The sequence below is a fragment of the Topomyia yanbarensis genome, chromosome 2 (genome assembly GCF_030247195.1).
Source record: "Topomyia yanbarensis strain Yona2022 chromosome 2, ASM3024719v1, whole genome shotgun sequence".
NCBI lineage: Eukaryota > Metazoa > Arthropoda > Insecta > Diptera > Culicidae > Topomyia > Topomyia yanbarensis.
In genome coordinates this window covers 453,575,131-453,590,864 of record NC_080671.1, presented here as the reverse complement: position 1 = coordinate 453,590,864, position 15,734 = coordinate 453,575,131, and the positions used below count along the sequence as shown (strand labels likewise).

Here is a 15,734-nt window from a genome sequence, read left to right as displayed (position 1 = left end):
TTTGCCGAAGGATGTATGGCGTTAGAATGTCTCTAAAACAAGTGTTAGCTGTTGAAAGTTCGATAGATCGAATTAATTGCCAAAAATAATTTTTTTTTGCCAACACTGCGGGTGCACCAATAGACTTTTCTACGGCTCATGTACGTACACGTCACATGACAAAAAAAAACTTCATGCTGAATCACCCTGTACATTCGTTCGTAAAATCAATGGATGGTGATTATACTAAATGAATGACAACAAACAATTCCAGAAGCGTTAAAACATAATTTCAATTAAGAATGAACTGAAATGAAAAAAAAGTCACCGTTACAGATAAACCAAAAGAACATAGGAAAATGTGAACAATAAAATAAATAAAAACGACAATTGTATTTTTATATAAATGTGCATTTGCTTCTTTTTTACATGTTCCTCCTTACTGTACCAACTACTAGCGATAAAGTTTAGCGCATAATTATGTATCCTAAATACTAGCTACTATCAAATAGTTTCCTACACTCATACATAATTACACAATTACGATGATTTCTTGCAAGGTCCGCTTTGCTTATTTGATCCCTTTTCATGTGGACATTACGAAACACAAACCACCCCATTATCAGACAAATTAATAATATTAATAATAGCATCAGCGACGTTCAAACTGAATCCTCAATCACACTTACTTGTGGCGTTAAAAGATCTCATTCATAAACGGTACCAGCAAAAATTACCACCCTCTAGATCACCTACCTAGAATAGAAAACATACGTCGAAGTAAATTAAAAGCTAACGGAGCTTCCAATAAATTAGTCCACTTTCATCAGTAAGCAGATGTATTCGGATGCGTTTGTTTCCTCCTGCCATCTTCCGCTTTGTGCTTCACTAGTTTTTAGTTGTAGGTAGTTATTACAGTATTTTTAGGATTATAGGTTGTTTTGCTTTAATCACAAAAGCAAATGAATTTGGGGTGTTTGGGGGCGATTTGCTCATCTTTGAAACTAGAACACTTTCTATTTATTTTTATATTACTGGTTTTGTGCTTCACCCACTTGTTATTTTGATTGGTAGTCTTTCTCCTTTCTACGTCCTATAAGTAAACGAGTAGTGACGAAACTAAACAATTTAAACGTACCGTATTAACATTTACCGTAGCAGTTTTATGAAAGTAATATAATTAAACACAGGAAGTTTGTTTTTTTTAATTTTTTTTCCTTAATTTTTGGATAATGATTAAAAGGATAAACTTTTATTTCGATAATCTTATGAATTACTATAATAACAGACGATTGAACTAAAAGCTAAACCAGACCAGTTTCAGCTCTCACTCTTCCATCAGTTTATGTTGCAGTTTTGCTTAATTACTAATTAAGATGTTTTTTGCTAATTCATATTAGGACTAATTGTTTAGCCTTTCTTTACAACAGAAGATAGAAGAATTATCTTCAACGAATGCAATATTTTCGACGCAAATTTGTGAATTCACGTTTTGTGCCATCGCGAATCATTTCAAACTCATTCTCATAATTTTATCACCACTGTTTTTGTTTATTCCAAAACGTATGAACACATTATAAGTGTAAGAACAATTGTCTTCTCTAGCGTTGAAGGATCAATAATGTTTAGTAAACAGAAAAAAAATTTCGAAATACACCTATGAATTGAGAAACTTTTTTATTACTGCGACGGAATCAAAGTACCAACAAAGAATGAATTGAAAATGCATTCAAATATATAGTCTATATTACAATTATCAATAATTTTGCGTATCAGGCAAAATCATACTCATGCAAACTTTCTCTTCTTAAAAGGAATACAAAAAAACAAGTTCCACAACGAATAAAAAGCTATCGCCTCTTTAAGCGAATCTCAACGGAAACGAACGTCCAAGTAAAAGAACCCATTAGCCTAGTAAACAAATCATCGACTATCCCTGCCAAAGCCAGCGGCGGCAGTAACTGCTGCAGTGGCACTTCCATTACTATTGCTTTTAGGCTGCTTTTGCTGCTGTTTGCCGCCAGTCGGAATGCCTGCCTCGATACCGGAAGCGACACTATTAGCACCTTTACTGGCGGCAACACTCTTCTCGTCAACTTCCATCTGTTCTTTCTTACCGGTATTGTTACTACTGCTACTGTTACTACCATTATTATTATTATTATTATTATTACCTGAAGAAGCTGCTTGTGGAACGGACGGTGGCGTTCCGACTGCAGTCGTTGTCACTCCTGCGGCAGGACTTCCCCCGGTGCCACCACTACCATTTAATGGAGACTTCTTGCTGTCCCCATCGGCTGTTTCGGTCGGACCGGTGGATTCGCTTCTTTTGTCCTCTTTGTTGTTATTGTTGTTGCCTTCGGCGCTGGGAGATCCACCTTTTAAATTTTCCGCAGTTTGGGGTGCCGGCGTTGTCGCCGCGGATATTGCTCCGTTACTCTCCGGTTCCGGTTTACCGGTGGAAGGCGAACTTCGTTCCTCAACGGGAGATGATTTCAGTTCGGGTGCCATCGTAGCAGCTGATGCTGGCGGCGGACCTTTGATTAGAATGGTGCTATCTAATGGTTGTTGCTGTTGTTGGGGTTGGGGAGGTGATCCGGTAGCTCCTTGCTGTTTAAGGGCAGCCGCCGGCACTGGGGGCATCACTGCCGTTTGCGGTGCATCCTGGCGGTGATGGTGAGGATGGGGATGATGATTATTGTTAATACTAGCGATGTTTGTACTATTTACAGATAAGGGTTGTCCGACAGGCGACTGTGCGATGTGGCTGGCCGTGTGGGGAGGAACTGTTGCTGAAGTGGCCGAAATGGAACCACTTGAATTGGAGTTTGGAGGAGTTGTTGTCTTCGTTCGACTGTTGGCGGAGAGATGATTGTTGCCGGGCGGTTTGCTGCTTAGTGAGAGCGGGCTGCCAGAATTAACTGCCGATAGTGACATTGATGGCGACGAGTAAAAGGGATGCGAGTGAGAATGGTGCGGAGGAAGACCAGCACTGCTACTGATTGGCGGTAACGAATGAGCTGCAGAAACGTTCTGCTGATGAGATTTGGTCGAGAGGGATAGCGGCGATGAGTTCATTTGCTGGGAACCGGATGAGATGGATGGGGATAAATTGAGGGATCCGTGGGCCGGTGGAGGAATGTGACCCATGCTAAGATTTTGTGCCGCAGCTAGACCGGAATGGGATAGATTCAGACTGCTCATGTGATAACTTGAACTCATAGATGATGGTGGTAGACTGTGGCTGTGACTGTAAACTGCCAAGCTGGTTGGAATTGAAGGATGTCCTCCCAGACTGGTAGGTGGAGGGTGCGATAGGTTCATCGAAGACGATGGTGGTGGTTGTGGCACTTGTGGTAGACCTAGACCCATTCCTAAGCTCAACGATGGATGCAATGGATGGTGGGGCGACGAGAGGCCCTGCATTGAAAGCGATCCCTGGGGTCGCATTGGTAAGCCCAACGGGGATGGTAAACCGGTCGCAAGGCTTATCGGGAAAAATGGCCTTTGTAACTGATGATGCATCATATGCTGAGATGCTATCATTCTTTCTCGCTCTCGTTCTCGCTCCCTCTCACGTTCTCGCCTTTCTCTTTCCTCCTTCTCACGCATTTCCCGCTCCCGTTGTTCCTTCTCACGCTGTTCCTTTTCTCGCCGTTCTCGCTCTTCCTTTTCTCTTTGTTCCTTCTCTCGCTGTTCCCTTTCTCTTTGTTCCCGCAGTTCCTTTTCTCTTTCTCTCTCCATCGCTTCCCGTGCCTCACGGGTTCGTTCCTCTTCCCGCATCCTCGCCCGGCGTTCCTCCTCTAACTTCATATGTTCATGCATGCTGTGCGCCCCGATTCCCATCCCGGGTATCATTCCGGCGTACAGATTGGGCGGATACTGAAGCGACGAGTATAGGGGGTGAGCTGCGGCGGCTGCTGCAGCTGCTGCCGCCGCTGCCGAATGATGATTCCGCAGCATCTGAAAACGTGGATCAAGGTAGATAGCCGGATCGTGATAAGCCAGAGCGGCTGGGTTGAACAGATTTCCTGTGGAATAAAAAGAGACCTATTAGAATTGAGCGTTTTGATAATTTGCCTGAGCAGGATATACCTGGTGGCATTCCGGGAATGGATCCAAATCCACCATACGCATCCATTGGAAACGCTCCAGCAGGATGAGCTAGTCGTTCGTCTGGCCTGTACGGTTGAAAACCACTCCGAGCGAGCAGCTCCGATGGTATCGCATTCGAACTGGGCGGATTAAGACGTTGCATCTGTGTAAAAAGCATTGTTTTAATACGGTGTCATTTCAAAAATCAGAACATTCAAATTTACCTTTTCCGGTGGTTGTGGTGAAGATCGTTTCTTCGGATCGCCTCCCCGAGAAACATCGGCACTGCGAACACGACTCTCGGACATGGAATTACCCCGCGAATCACTTAGATCCCGCACATCCATCTGACGGCGATCCATCGAATTTACTCCCGAATTACCACGTCCATCCGAAACAGAACGATCGGATGATCCTCCAACGGCGCCTCCGCCGCCACCACCACCCCCACCCCCATTGGGTTCGTCGTCTTTAACGTCAGCTTGTTTGGCCAAATTACGTAGTGCCGCTGCGAATGAACCTCGCCCGCTACCACTATTGGCACCTCCTGCGGAGGATGCACCTTGAACGGCTGAATTCGGTGACGGTTGGACAACTCCAATCGGTGTTCCGGGTGGAACCGATCCTCCCGTTGGAGGAAGATGATTCGAACCAACGATGTGATTCGAGTGTGGCGACACGGAAGACGGATGATGCATCTGTAGCTGAGGCGAAGGAACTGGTGGCGCTGGACTGGTGACTGGGCGCTTCTGTGACAATTTTGTTGGTACTGGAAAGGGAAAAAAAGGAACAAAATTAGAATATTTCATCGCATACACTCGTAGTAGAAAAGATTGTCAGAAGTAGTTAGTATAGATTATAACCCAAAAAAACAAGGACAAAATTATACCAGAGGGTTAGCCCATCATCACCCATCAACGACAGGACACGAATAGCGTGTAGGAAATCGATTTGTCACCCACTGAAGGAGTTGGCTGGCGTAGCATGCCATGGATGACAACGATTTCTCGAACGAAATATGGCATTACATGCTAAGCACATTGTAACCGACTCGACACGGTAGCGTCGCTGTGCACGACATACATCATCATTACCGGGTCCCCGAGTTCGGCCATTATTCCGATCACGCAGACAAATGTGTTGTCCTCTTTAGCTGGCTTGTTTATCCTAGTTTGTGCTAGCTACTCTACACGGACACGGACACGGTTACTGCTGATGGGTGTATAGTGGAAAGTCATCAACTGAGCTCAGGCACGTGAGAAAGTATGGTCCTCGCGGAGGGGATGGGACAAATTAATCCGCTACACTAATTCAGCTTTAATAACATTGTCTTGTTTGTTCAACCGTTCGTTCGGTTGTGCGGCGTTGATACAGTCAATAATGGATACAAAGAGCGGCCCTTGGGGGTATGATTGAATAAAAGCAAGTATGTGTATCAGGTTAATTTCTAGCTCGGATACACAGAAAGATAAATATAGGAAACGAGTTTGGCAGTTTTGTGAATGTACCTACGAATAAGAGATAATTAGATTTTTGTTTGCTGCACGGTCTTTTTTTAGTCTTTTTGTTATAGTCGATTTGAATCGATTGTTCTATATTTGCTTCAGTACTACGCCGATTCCATAACTCAAGATCACAGTGCCTTTTCTGTCCGTAACTACAAATTGCTAGCCACTTTCATATTTATTGTGGTTTCTTCCAACATTATTCTGATTCTGTTTTTGTGAGAGTAGTGTAACACGAACTGCCGCAGCCGGAGATCCACTACTAACGAAAGTTTCCGGAAACAACTAAAAGATTGGTCTCGAATTTTAACATTCATTCGTCGATCAAAGAACTTCAAAAATAGTTTTTTTCTCGACACCGTCATTTTGTTAAATTGATATGTTGTATCAGGCAGAGTTAAAAATAATCGGAGCTCTCTTTTGACGACTGAAAATGAACCTGATGCGACTCGTGGTGAATAGAAAAAATATTCATTCAAATATTCATTCAGTTGAATATCATACAATATATTCATTTCACTAATTATCTAGGAAAATGTTTTCAAATGCCGGTAAAGCATATGAAACAACAATCATCATCGCTTACATTGTGCCAGAGCCTACTTTGATGCGTTTGATTCGTTGCTGCACGGTCGCTTCGTGTAATAATCGGAGCCGAATGAAAATCTGCATGGATGAATGGGCGGTTTGTTCGTTTGACGTTTTCAGCTGCATCACTGAATATTGAATTTGAATATTTTTAACTCTGGTATCAAGTACTAATACCAGTTTTTTTAAATTTTAGGTAATCGAATCCACAGATATCCGCGAAACACTGTTCTGGAGGAGCTGCTTTTAAAATCAATGCAACCGCTAGATGTATGTACATTTTCATGTTACCTAATAAATTGGAATGTCATTCCAGCAAAAGAAAATCATCAAACAACGGATTCTTATCACCTGTTACACCCACTAAAACGTTAAACCTATGTATTTTTTTTCTTTCAATAAATGTATTTACATAAACTATTTAGAAGACTCGAATTCATGAATTTGGTAACCTCACGGATATTAATAGGAGAACCCGGGGCTATTAAGACAGTGGGGGTGATTCGGACCCCTTCGATTTCTCAGAAAATCATAAGACTTTCTCACTGGTGTACATATTTGTGGAATCGCTATTCTAAAACATTAATTTTGACGGCTGAATATAATTCCTTGTTTTTTTAGAAAGGAGATACAACAAGTTTCATTTTTCAGACATCCTCAAACAAAAATCATTTTAATGGTAATACCGTAATTAAAGCAATAAATAAAAGTGAAAAAAACAGATGAGTGTCAAGCTTGACGCACTTATTTTAGGGAATGATTTTGGTTTGAATGAAAATACAGATATTTTCAAGACGCTCACCCCCTTTGTGCGAAATGAGCGTACAGGGCTTTTCGGACCCCAAACTCCATTAATCACCGTTCAGCGGCTTGCGGCTATGCACACTCCACCGCAACGAAAATACATGATGTACCAATCGACAGCTGTGACCAGATAAAGTTTTATAACGCAATTTATTTTGGTTTGCTTCTTAAGGAGTTTCTCTAATAAATATTTCGTAGAAAAACATAATTCCATTGTAAATTGTGTAAATACATTGTAAAAGGATGGAAAATGTAGTTTTGCAAATCGTCGCCTAGTACTGCAATGGGGTGGTGCAAATGAGCTTTTATGGCGCCAAAATGTAGCTGAGTAGGACCTTTGATCGGTATTTTTTTTACATCTATCCACCTAAAAAGGCGATTTGCTTAGATAAGTCCGAATAGCCCTGGGTTCCCCTATCTGTGCACCCATGGGTTCCGAAAGATAAGGAAGTTCAGTGTTGACAATGTATATGTTGGTGGTATATTATAGAGTTAAAGAAAAACTCAATATAAAATAGCAACAGAACACATTCAAATAGCGTGGTGAGGAATAATTATAAAATTCATTCCCAAAAGTGGCCGCGTTCGAGAGCAGAAATTAAGAAACTGAATGTCTGCGGATGTCCTCGATGTGGTGTGCTGTCACCACTTTTATGACACCTTTTCGCCGATGGCTTGTCCAGGAAATTTGGTGAGCGTTAACACACGTTTTAGTTTGATGCTGCAATCCTTATGTTTTCATGTTGAATTGTCAGTTAAAATAAAAAATCACGATAGCATTGCTATTACATATGACATCTATATATGATAATCAAAATCAATATTAGAGGTGTAAAGTTTTTTAGATATCAGTAATCTAGGTCAAATCAGAAAGTAAGGTCTGTAATTCAAGTGATTAGATACTAATTTTGCACAGGTTTCACGAAACAGTGGTCGAATGTACATTCTCTACGAGAAGGCTTTATAGTGGTAATAAGATCGAAACACAAAGTCATATCAGAAAATTGAATCGGTATCTGTAGTTTGAAACTTGGTTTGATCTACTACTGCAAGAAGAAAAGTGTCGTTTATGTTGAAGTTGTCCCATGTCAAGTCCAAATCAAAGAAAAAGAGACCTTTCCATAACTTCCATCAACATTCCTCCTAAAGCTTCAGTAGCAATTGATTTGTTGACGTGCCCTTGAAGCGATACTGAAAATTTGTCCCTGCCAGTTTCGTACCATTACCACATTGATTAGCAAAGTCCGGCCAAAACGCTTGCGTTTTGTGGTTGCTAGGCTGAAGCTAGTGAACACGAATGCTTGTGATAATCGTTTTACGGTACTTTTCCGTGTCTATATACCAACCTGTGATGTGGAGATTGATGGAGTAGTTTCAGAGACAGTTTTCACTTGCGAGAATCTGCTGAGAGACGAGATTCGCCTATTCAAAATTCTGTAAAAATTCTCGAATGCAAGTAATTGTATTCAGCCGTGATGAAAGACGGCGGACTATGCTAAATCAGATTCGTTTCGCGTAACTTGCGCTGGATCAGCTAAGCTGATCAACTCTGGCGAAAAAATCCGTACACCATTCTGCAGCGAAGCACTATCGTTTAACACGGTCAGGCACACAGTCTGTATGGTGCATGGATTTCGACATAGTTGATCAGCTCACGTCGGAAGTTTTCGTCTACCTGCCAGCTTGTTTGTAGCACGCGTCATGAATTTCTTCAATTGCAAACAACAACACCATTCGGCCAACCATTGTAGTAATAAACCTCTGTGTGGTGAATGTGGAGAAGAACATGTGGATGATATCGGCAGAAAAAATACTACAAAGTGTATTTACTGTGGGAGAGATTCGCTCCTGAACTTTGAAATTTGAGTTTCTACAAGCAGTACCCAGCACTACCACGTTAATGATCCACTTAAAAGCCTTCCGCTAACTTCTCTCCTTATAGTAAGAAAAGAAGAATTTGACTGCTAAATGGCTCTTCCCTGCAGTGATCGTATCCTTCGATGGTTAAATCATTGAATGAGGTGGCGGATCTTATCATCATTATACAGCAAAGATGCATACGTATCCACCAAAAAATTTCGCTCGAAAATCACGTTTCTTTTACAATAAATTCGGCTGTGTCTGAACTAAAAGTCCTACAGAAAATTTGAAAATTCACAATGGCGGCTACACAATGACAGCCATTTTTAACGACATTTGCAAGTTTTGTTACAATGAGCATAAAACTCAATTTACGAGAGTTTTTGAGGTCGCTGATTACGATTCTGATGTCAGAATTCGAAAATTCAAAATGCTGTCTACAAAATGGCAACCATTTTTTTTATGAAATTGGCAAATTTTGTTACAGTCAATATAAAACTCGATTCACGCGGTTTTTTGGGTTACCATATTGGATCTGCCATTTCGAATTTTACATTTTCAACGTCAGAATCAGAATCGACCCCGAAAACCTATATAAAGCTGAAAATAACAGAATCAGCAATGAAAAAAAAATTCGCGTCGCAAAGGGTCAAGGTCCAAAATAAAATTGCGTAGTCCAATATAAGAATAATGCGCTCTTAAGATTCATGACATTTCTCGAGGATTTATGTTAATTTAACGCTGTAGAACACTAGATTTCGATAGATCATGGAGCCGCACATCTTAACCTGTTGAATGATGCATATTGCTTGACCAAACCGTACTTTTTCAAAATATTTTATCATAATTTTTTAAATCGATCCAAAATACCGCTGGCACTATTCTTTCAATCGATTCAAACTCTCCTCCATACCAAGCATTGAAGTTGTCGCATGTTAAGTCCAAATCCAAGGAAAAGACACGGTACAGTATGATGGTGTCTTCACGATGCTAACAGATCTACATTAATCCGAGATATTTGCGACAACTTCAATATGACACGGATTCCAGTACCACAATGGCGTCACTACAGTCAGATTGCACGCCCATGATCCTCATGAAGGCATCTATCTGCCTATCGTAATGTCAATTGCTAACGGTTTAAGCTTATCGGACACAATCAATGTTTCGTATGACTTCGCAAGAAATATTGATTTTTAAGAGGTACCCCTAGAACTACCTTCGGAGGAAGACTACAAGTTCTTGGTTAGCCTAATTCTCGATACAGCGATTCAAGCTCAGACAAAACGAGTACCGGACACGAATGCCCAAACTCTGTCTCCCACATTGTGTTGGGTACGCGAAAATTTCCTCCGTGTATAACGACAATTTTTACATATCGGGACGCCAGATATCTTTAGAAAATCAGCGTCGCTAGCTTAAAAAATGAAGAGCTCGATGAAAGTAAAAAAACGCGATAATTGGCGCCGGTTCGTTGACAGGCTGACTAGAGAAACATCACTGAGCACTCTTTAGGGTACTAACGAAAGCGTAGAATATTCAAATCGTTCAAAACTTCATTTTGCCAAGAAAGTTTGTTAAGATTCTGCACCGAAACAGAAGACTTATCGCGCCGCAATACCGTGAATGAAACAGCATTTTCGAAAGTGAAGCTCTCAATAAGTCCCAGGACTAGCCAAAATCAAATTTAACTTGTTGAAGAATCTGCCAGACTCTGTTAAAAATTTTAAAAAATAAACGCTTGTTTAATTTAACAAGATTGTTGACGGTAACATGGTCACACGATTGGAGACAAGTAAGAGGGCCATTGCCATCCAAAAACCAGGAAAATGAACCTACGATCACAACTGGTATCGGCCGATTGCGATGCTTTTCAGTATCAGTAAGTTGATCGAGAAAATGATCCTGTTATGCCTCGATAATTGAGTTGAAGCAAATAACATTCTGTCAGATACAGAATTTGGCTTGCGGAAAGGCAAAGCGACGAACGATTGTCTAGCGTTGCTCTTAACCGAAATTTAAATACCTTATGATAGCAAAGTGCAGATGGCATCAGGGTTCTTAGATTTTGGTTCGGTTTTTATGAGTGTTCTCTCGGAGAAGTTGCACCAGCATGGTATTTCACCGATTTTAAATAACTTCTGGCTAAATTTGATGTTTGAAAAACAGAAGCATTTTTCACAGGTTGAATAAACAGCATCAAGATTTAGCTACATGGGTCTTCCCTAGGGCCCAGGGCTCATTTTATACTTTTTTATGTGAATGGTATTGACGAATGTCATGGCAATTCCTGCAAGTTAAGGCAACTTGCGGATAATGGTGGGTTCTCTGTAATAGGACCCGAAGTAGTCGATCTGCAAGGACCATTACAAGATACCTTAAACAATTTATCTACTTGGACTTTTCATCTGAGTATCGAGTTCTCAATGGCGAAAACAGTTGATTGTTTTTTTTTAGAAGCGTGAACTAGCGAAACTCCAACTTGAGTCTAGAAGTGCTGACGGGCGTCCTTCTGCTATAAAATCTGTTTTGGGATCCATCGTATCGATTGCGTATCATCCGATATGATATTTTGAATCCAATAATAATTGAACATTTCGAGAGGCTTGTCGAGTTTAATTCTCAGATTCGTTTTATGTACTTGTAGTCGAAAATGCACAGAACATCATTCAAAGCAGACTCTATATTTAAGGTGGGTGCTTTAGAAGATGTCATTGACGAAATAACAATCTACTTCAACGAATTTTTCTGTATTTCTCGTCAGAGGTCGCCTAAAAGTTGGCAAACCTCTTGGAGCAATGTGGAGCTTGGAAGATGGCTACATTCTATCAATCCGAAGGTATTGACGAAGCCTTGTTTCAGGAGTTTGGATATGGGTCGGGATTTTATTCGTGAGTCTCGGATCCACTACACTTTTGATGCTCAGCTGCGGCGTAGTAGGATTGTGGAGAGGTGTGAGCTCTTGAGAATGGCCATCACGACATCGAACACGTTGCCTGGTCATGTGTCGAATATTTTGACCTATTACTAACAAAGTGAGTGTGAGCCGTCGATTTTTTTTTCGAGGGCATTGCGTTTATCTCAAGCTGTGTGCGAGTCGCTCTCTATTCAACATTTCTTTTGGGCACAAGATTATACAGGCAAAAACAAAAAGTTGTGAGCGTGCTGTGTTTAGGATATATATTACGTGCTGAATAGGTGATTAAAATTTTGACTCTATAATTCAGATTGTTTATGAAAAAATGTCATAATAAGAACGCGCCCAACCCGCGCGCGACATTCGGCTTTAACAACATTATTTATACATTTTGGAGCACCCATTAAAAGAGTGATATTGGAATTCATAAGCTTAGCATAAGAAAAAAAGATAGGATGTGGTCAGTCGCATTTTCATCACACAAACGCCACTGGGAATGCCAGGAAAATAGTTTCTCGAAAATATCTTTCTTAACGATTGCTATCTCTCCGTATTTCGACATGAAACTTTTGATGTGGTCGAATTTATAGTATGTAGTTTTAGAACATTTCGATTTTATTATTAGTTATATGTACGGTTATAAAGGTCTTTATTTTACCATTATTATGCTCGACATTGCGTTGTTGTTCATCATAATCAAGTTTTCTGTCTCGAGTAAATATTGTGAGCACAATCAGTACACAATTACACATATGATGTAGCTGTATGAAGGTCACTTCCGCGAGGTTAAGCCCTGATTTTAGTAATTTCACCTTGCGCAATCTGCACTGTAGGTCTAATAAGAGTTGGTTTAAAATCAATTGAAATTGTTAAAAAAAATAACTAGTGCTAATGTTGGTGCTAGTTTAGATTTAGCATCTAACTGGTACCAAGATGGTGCTAGTTACTGATGAAGAGAATCCGAAACGCTAAAAACTAACTTTAAAGTGAAATTGATTTTTTCACTACACAACCGGGGCAATTATACGATACTGTTTGTGTAGTGGATTAGCAACAAAGCAGTAGATAGAATAGTTTATTTTATTTGCTGATAGCAATAGCAGAGCGATTTTTAACTTGTGCTCTGTTCAAGATGAGAAGGTAGAATGGAAACCCTATTAAAATACTTTTCATACATAGTACATTCCTTGCTTAAAAATATGAATTGAAGTAATAGTTTTCCGTTCCAAAAACGCTCAATTTCTGTAGTAGAATGTTGAGATTCTTGCTAATGTTTCAAGCTGAACAACCCAACATTTTTTAAACATAAGAGTTCTATGCTACGAGGGCTTCCAATTTCGCCACCCGAATGATGTTTGATAATTAAATATAGACAAAAGTTAAAAAAGAGAAAATAGTTGCAAAAATATTAACAGTTATGAAGGTTTTTGTATTTTTTATAAGACAGTAAATTTCAACTTCGTGAACTGAAGACTGTTATTGCTCATGATAAGTTTGAAGTACCTGCGGAAACAGAAGCAATACTTGATTTGGTGCAGCAAACAGAAGTGGGATCACATGAATCAGTTTTATTCTATTTCTTTACGGAATTCGACTTAGACTTTATAGCCAATTCTAACTACAAAGGGGGGCAAGCACATCACTCACACTGACAATTTGTTCGACAAAAGTTATATTCTGGCAACCTTTTTACTGTCGGTTTGTTCAGAAACGTAATCCGTAACAACGTACATCACACTAAAATGCTTTCGGTGAATTTATTTAAATGCTTGAAACCAACAACTTCCCACTTTTATCGCATTTTCCAAGTTTTCTAAACATTCCGACCGATGCTATATTTATCTCTTTTATTTCACTTCTCTTGTCTCATTGACTGTGCCCCGCATAGAGTGCTCGTGCTGCTCGAGGAAGAAAGGCGAGTGCAAGCATTCTGGTAGCTAAGTTGATCATTCATATTGAATCAGCCTGGTAGGGGAAATCGGTTTAGAATCACATACTTAATGTTGTTTAAAGTAAAAAATCAGTACTTCCTATCGTCCACGTGTAAAAAAATAACTATACTTATGTGATTAATATGCAAAATAAATTTGTTAAAATATTATAAGGGCCGGTAATAAAAAAAAACCATCGCAATACCCTTGTTTCCCCTATCCCGTAAAATTGTGTTATTACGACATACTCTACCAGCATCGTTGGAATCGTTTCGTGTGTCTTAATTCAATGCTTCTTCGTAGTCAAAACAATTAATTTCTCTTCTCTAATACTTCACACTTCAAGGGAGGAAAACTAGCTTGGAATGGTCGTCGGTAGCAGTCACAACCCAGCGTCTACCAACAGACAGACTGTTGGGGGGGGGGGGGGGGGAACAACACAAGTCCTATTAGAGTAAGAGTGGTTCACAGTGCTGGCGGGCGAGGGAAGTGCGAAACGGAACGAGAAAAGAATGTGACTCTGGAATGTCGAAAATTTCTAAGCTCTGTTAGTGAGAAAACGTTTGTTGAAGAATTTCAAACATTTTTGGGCACCGGAATGGAGCACTTCAAAATGTTTGCATGCTTGTGAAGTGCCAACTAAGGTAGTCTAGTAGTTGTGTAAGCAGATACCAGTACGGGAGGGGGATGTCTTTCAACCACACAATGGCATTGTGAAAAATATGAAATTGGGTCTCCGTCGCGAACTATAGAAATGTAACCTTAACATTAAGGCAAATTGATTATATCAGTCACGTTTGGGGAGAACCACTTGATTTAAATTCCACAATATTTCATATCAAAATGATTAGTTGGAAGTTGTAATGTAAACTTATCGCTGCAGAATAAGTTCACCTCCTTGATAGGAGAATGAGAGGAGAAGTGGCTTCACTGAATAAGTGTGGGAGTTGCGGTGGCGAGAAGAGACCCTCAATTGAGCAAATTTCCACTCAACCATTTAAAAACACATCAATCAGCAGCCATTGATCCGTGTTAATGGGATGGAAAATGATATACAGATTGAACGCGAAATCAACGGTTTGCTAATTAATTAATCACAGCGGCTGTTGGCTGTTGGAACTCCGCTTAGGTGTGAATCTGAATGGTTATGTGGTGTGGCGATTCATGTATGAATGATTAACTATGTTGAAAATGACGTTTCCATCAACTCGGCTGGTGAAGCGTTAGTAGTGGTGATAACACAGCGTGAATTGTTTTTCAATGAGGTGTGGAGAACGCATGTTTGGAGTTGTACAGGACTCAAGCCAGTAATATTCAGAGCGTAGCATAGACACGTGAAACAAAATTCATCTTAGGGAATGTCTACTTTCAGTTCAAAAAAAAAAAATTTTTGTTGCATATTTTGTATGTAGACGTGACTAGAACTATGAATGTGTTTATAGATAGATATAGTTTACACAGAATAAGTTGAGTTTCTCAAGATTTTTTCGGCTTAATAAATAGATCTGCTAGGGGATATTATAAACATTTCTGTAACAAATTCCGTAGATGATACAATTACCATAAATTACAATAAAAATTATTTTGTAAAAGCAGAACCTGTGATTTGATTTGAACTAGTAAGCATAAATTTTATTTTATTATTATTGTCTCCCATTGGACAATGAACCATCTTTGAAACAGTAAAACCAACTGTCTATACCAAAAATCTCCAGTTTACATTTGAACGTCGTAGAAGTCACAAGCAATATGCCGCCGGTGATCCACTTGTTAGTCCCGAAAAGGAACGGTCCCCGCTAGCAATATCTAACGAAAAGCGCTCTCAAAATTGTCTCAGCGACGAGATTGTGAAGCAGCAACACTGGTATTGTTTAAAACGAAAATTCTCCAGTGTACGTTTGAACGCCGTAGAAGTCGCAAGCATTTTACCGCCGGTGACCCGCTTTATTAGTGTCTAGAAGGAAAGCTAGCCAACGAAAAGTGCTCTCAAAATTGCCTCCACCATGGAATGTGTTAAGAAGCTGCACTTTTTCGTCGAGCTGTAAAAATATCTAC

General features: G+C 40.0%; 1 protein-coding gene across 3 annotated transcripts in view; it reads right to left on the bottom strand.

Annotated features, from left to right (window-relative positions):
- The window catches only part of LOC131685845 (uncharacterized), a 226,212-nt gene that overhangs the window by 19,929 nt on the left and 190,549 nt on the right, over window positions 1-15,734 (bottom strand). Inside the window, exons 13-16 of one of the 3 annotated variants that reach the window (XM_058969834.1) lie at window positions 4,299-4,843; window positions 4,075-4,237; window positions 2,710-4,010; window positions 1,216-2,643 (exon numbers count right to left, since the gene is read on the bottom strand). In XM_058969834.1, coding sequence (XP_058825817.1) covers window positions 1,903-2,643; window positions 2,710-4,010; window positions 4,075-4,237; window positions 4,299-4,843 — 2,750 coding nt within the window. In that variant the 3' untranslated portion in view covers window positions 1,216-1,902. Of the gene's footprint in view, window positions 1-1,215; window positions 4,011-4,074; window positions 4,238-4,298; window positions 4,844-15,734 lie in introns of those variants that run through there. The other 2 variants (XM_058969836.1, XM_058969833.1) reach the window with 2 other exon arrangements.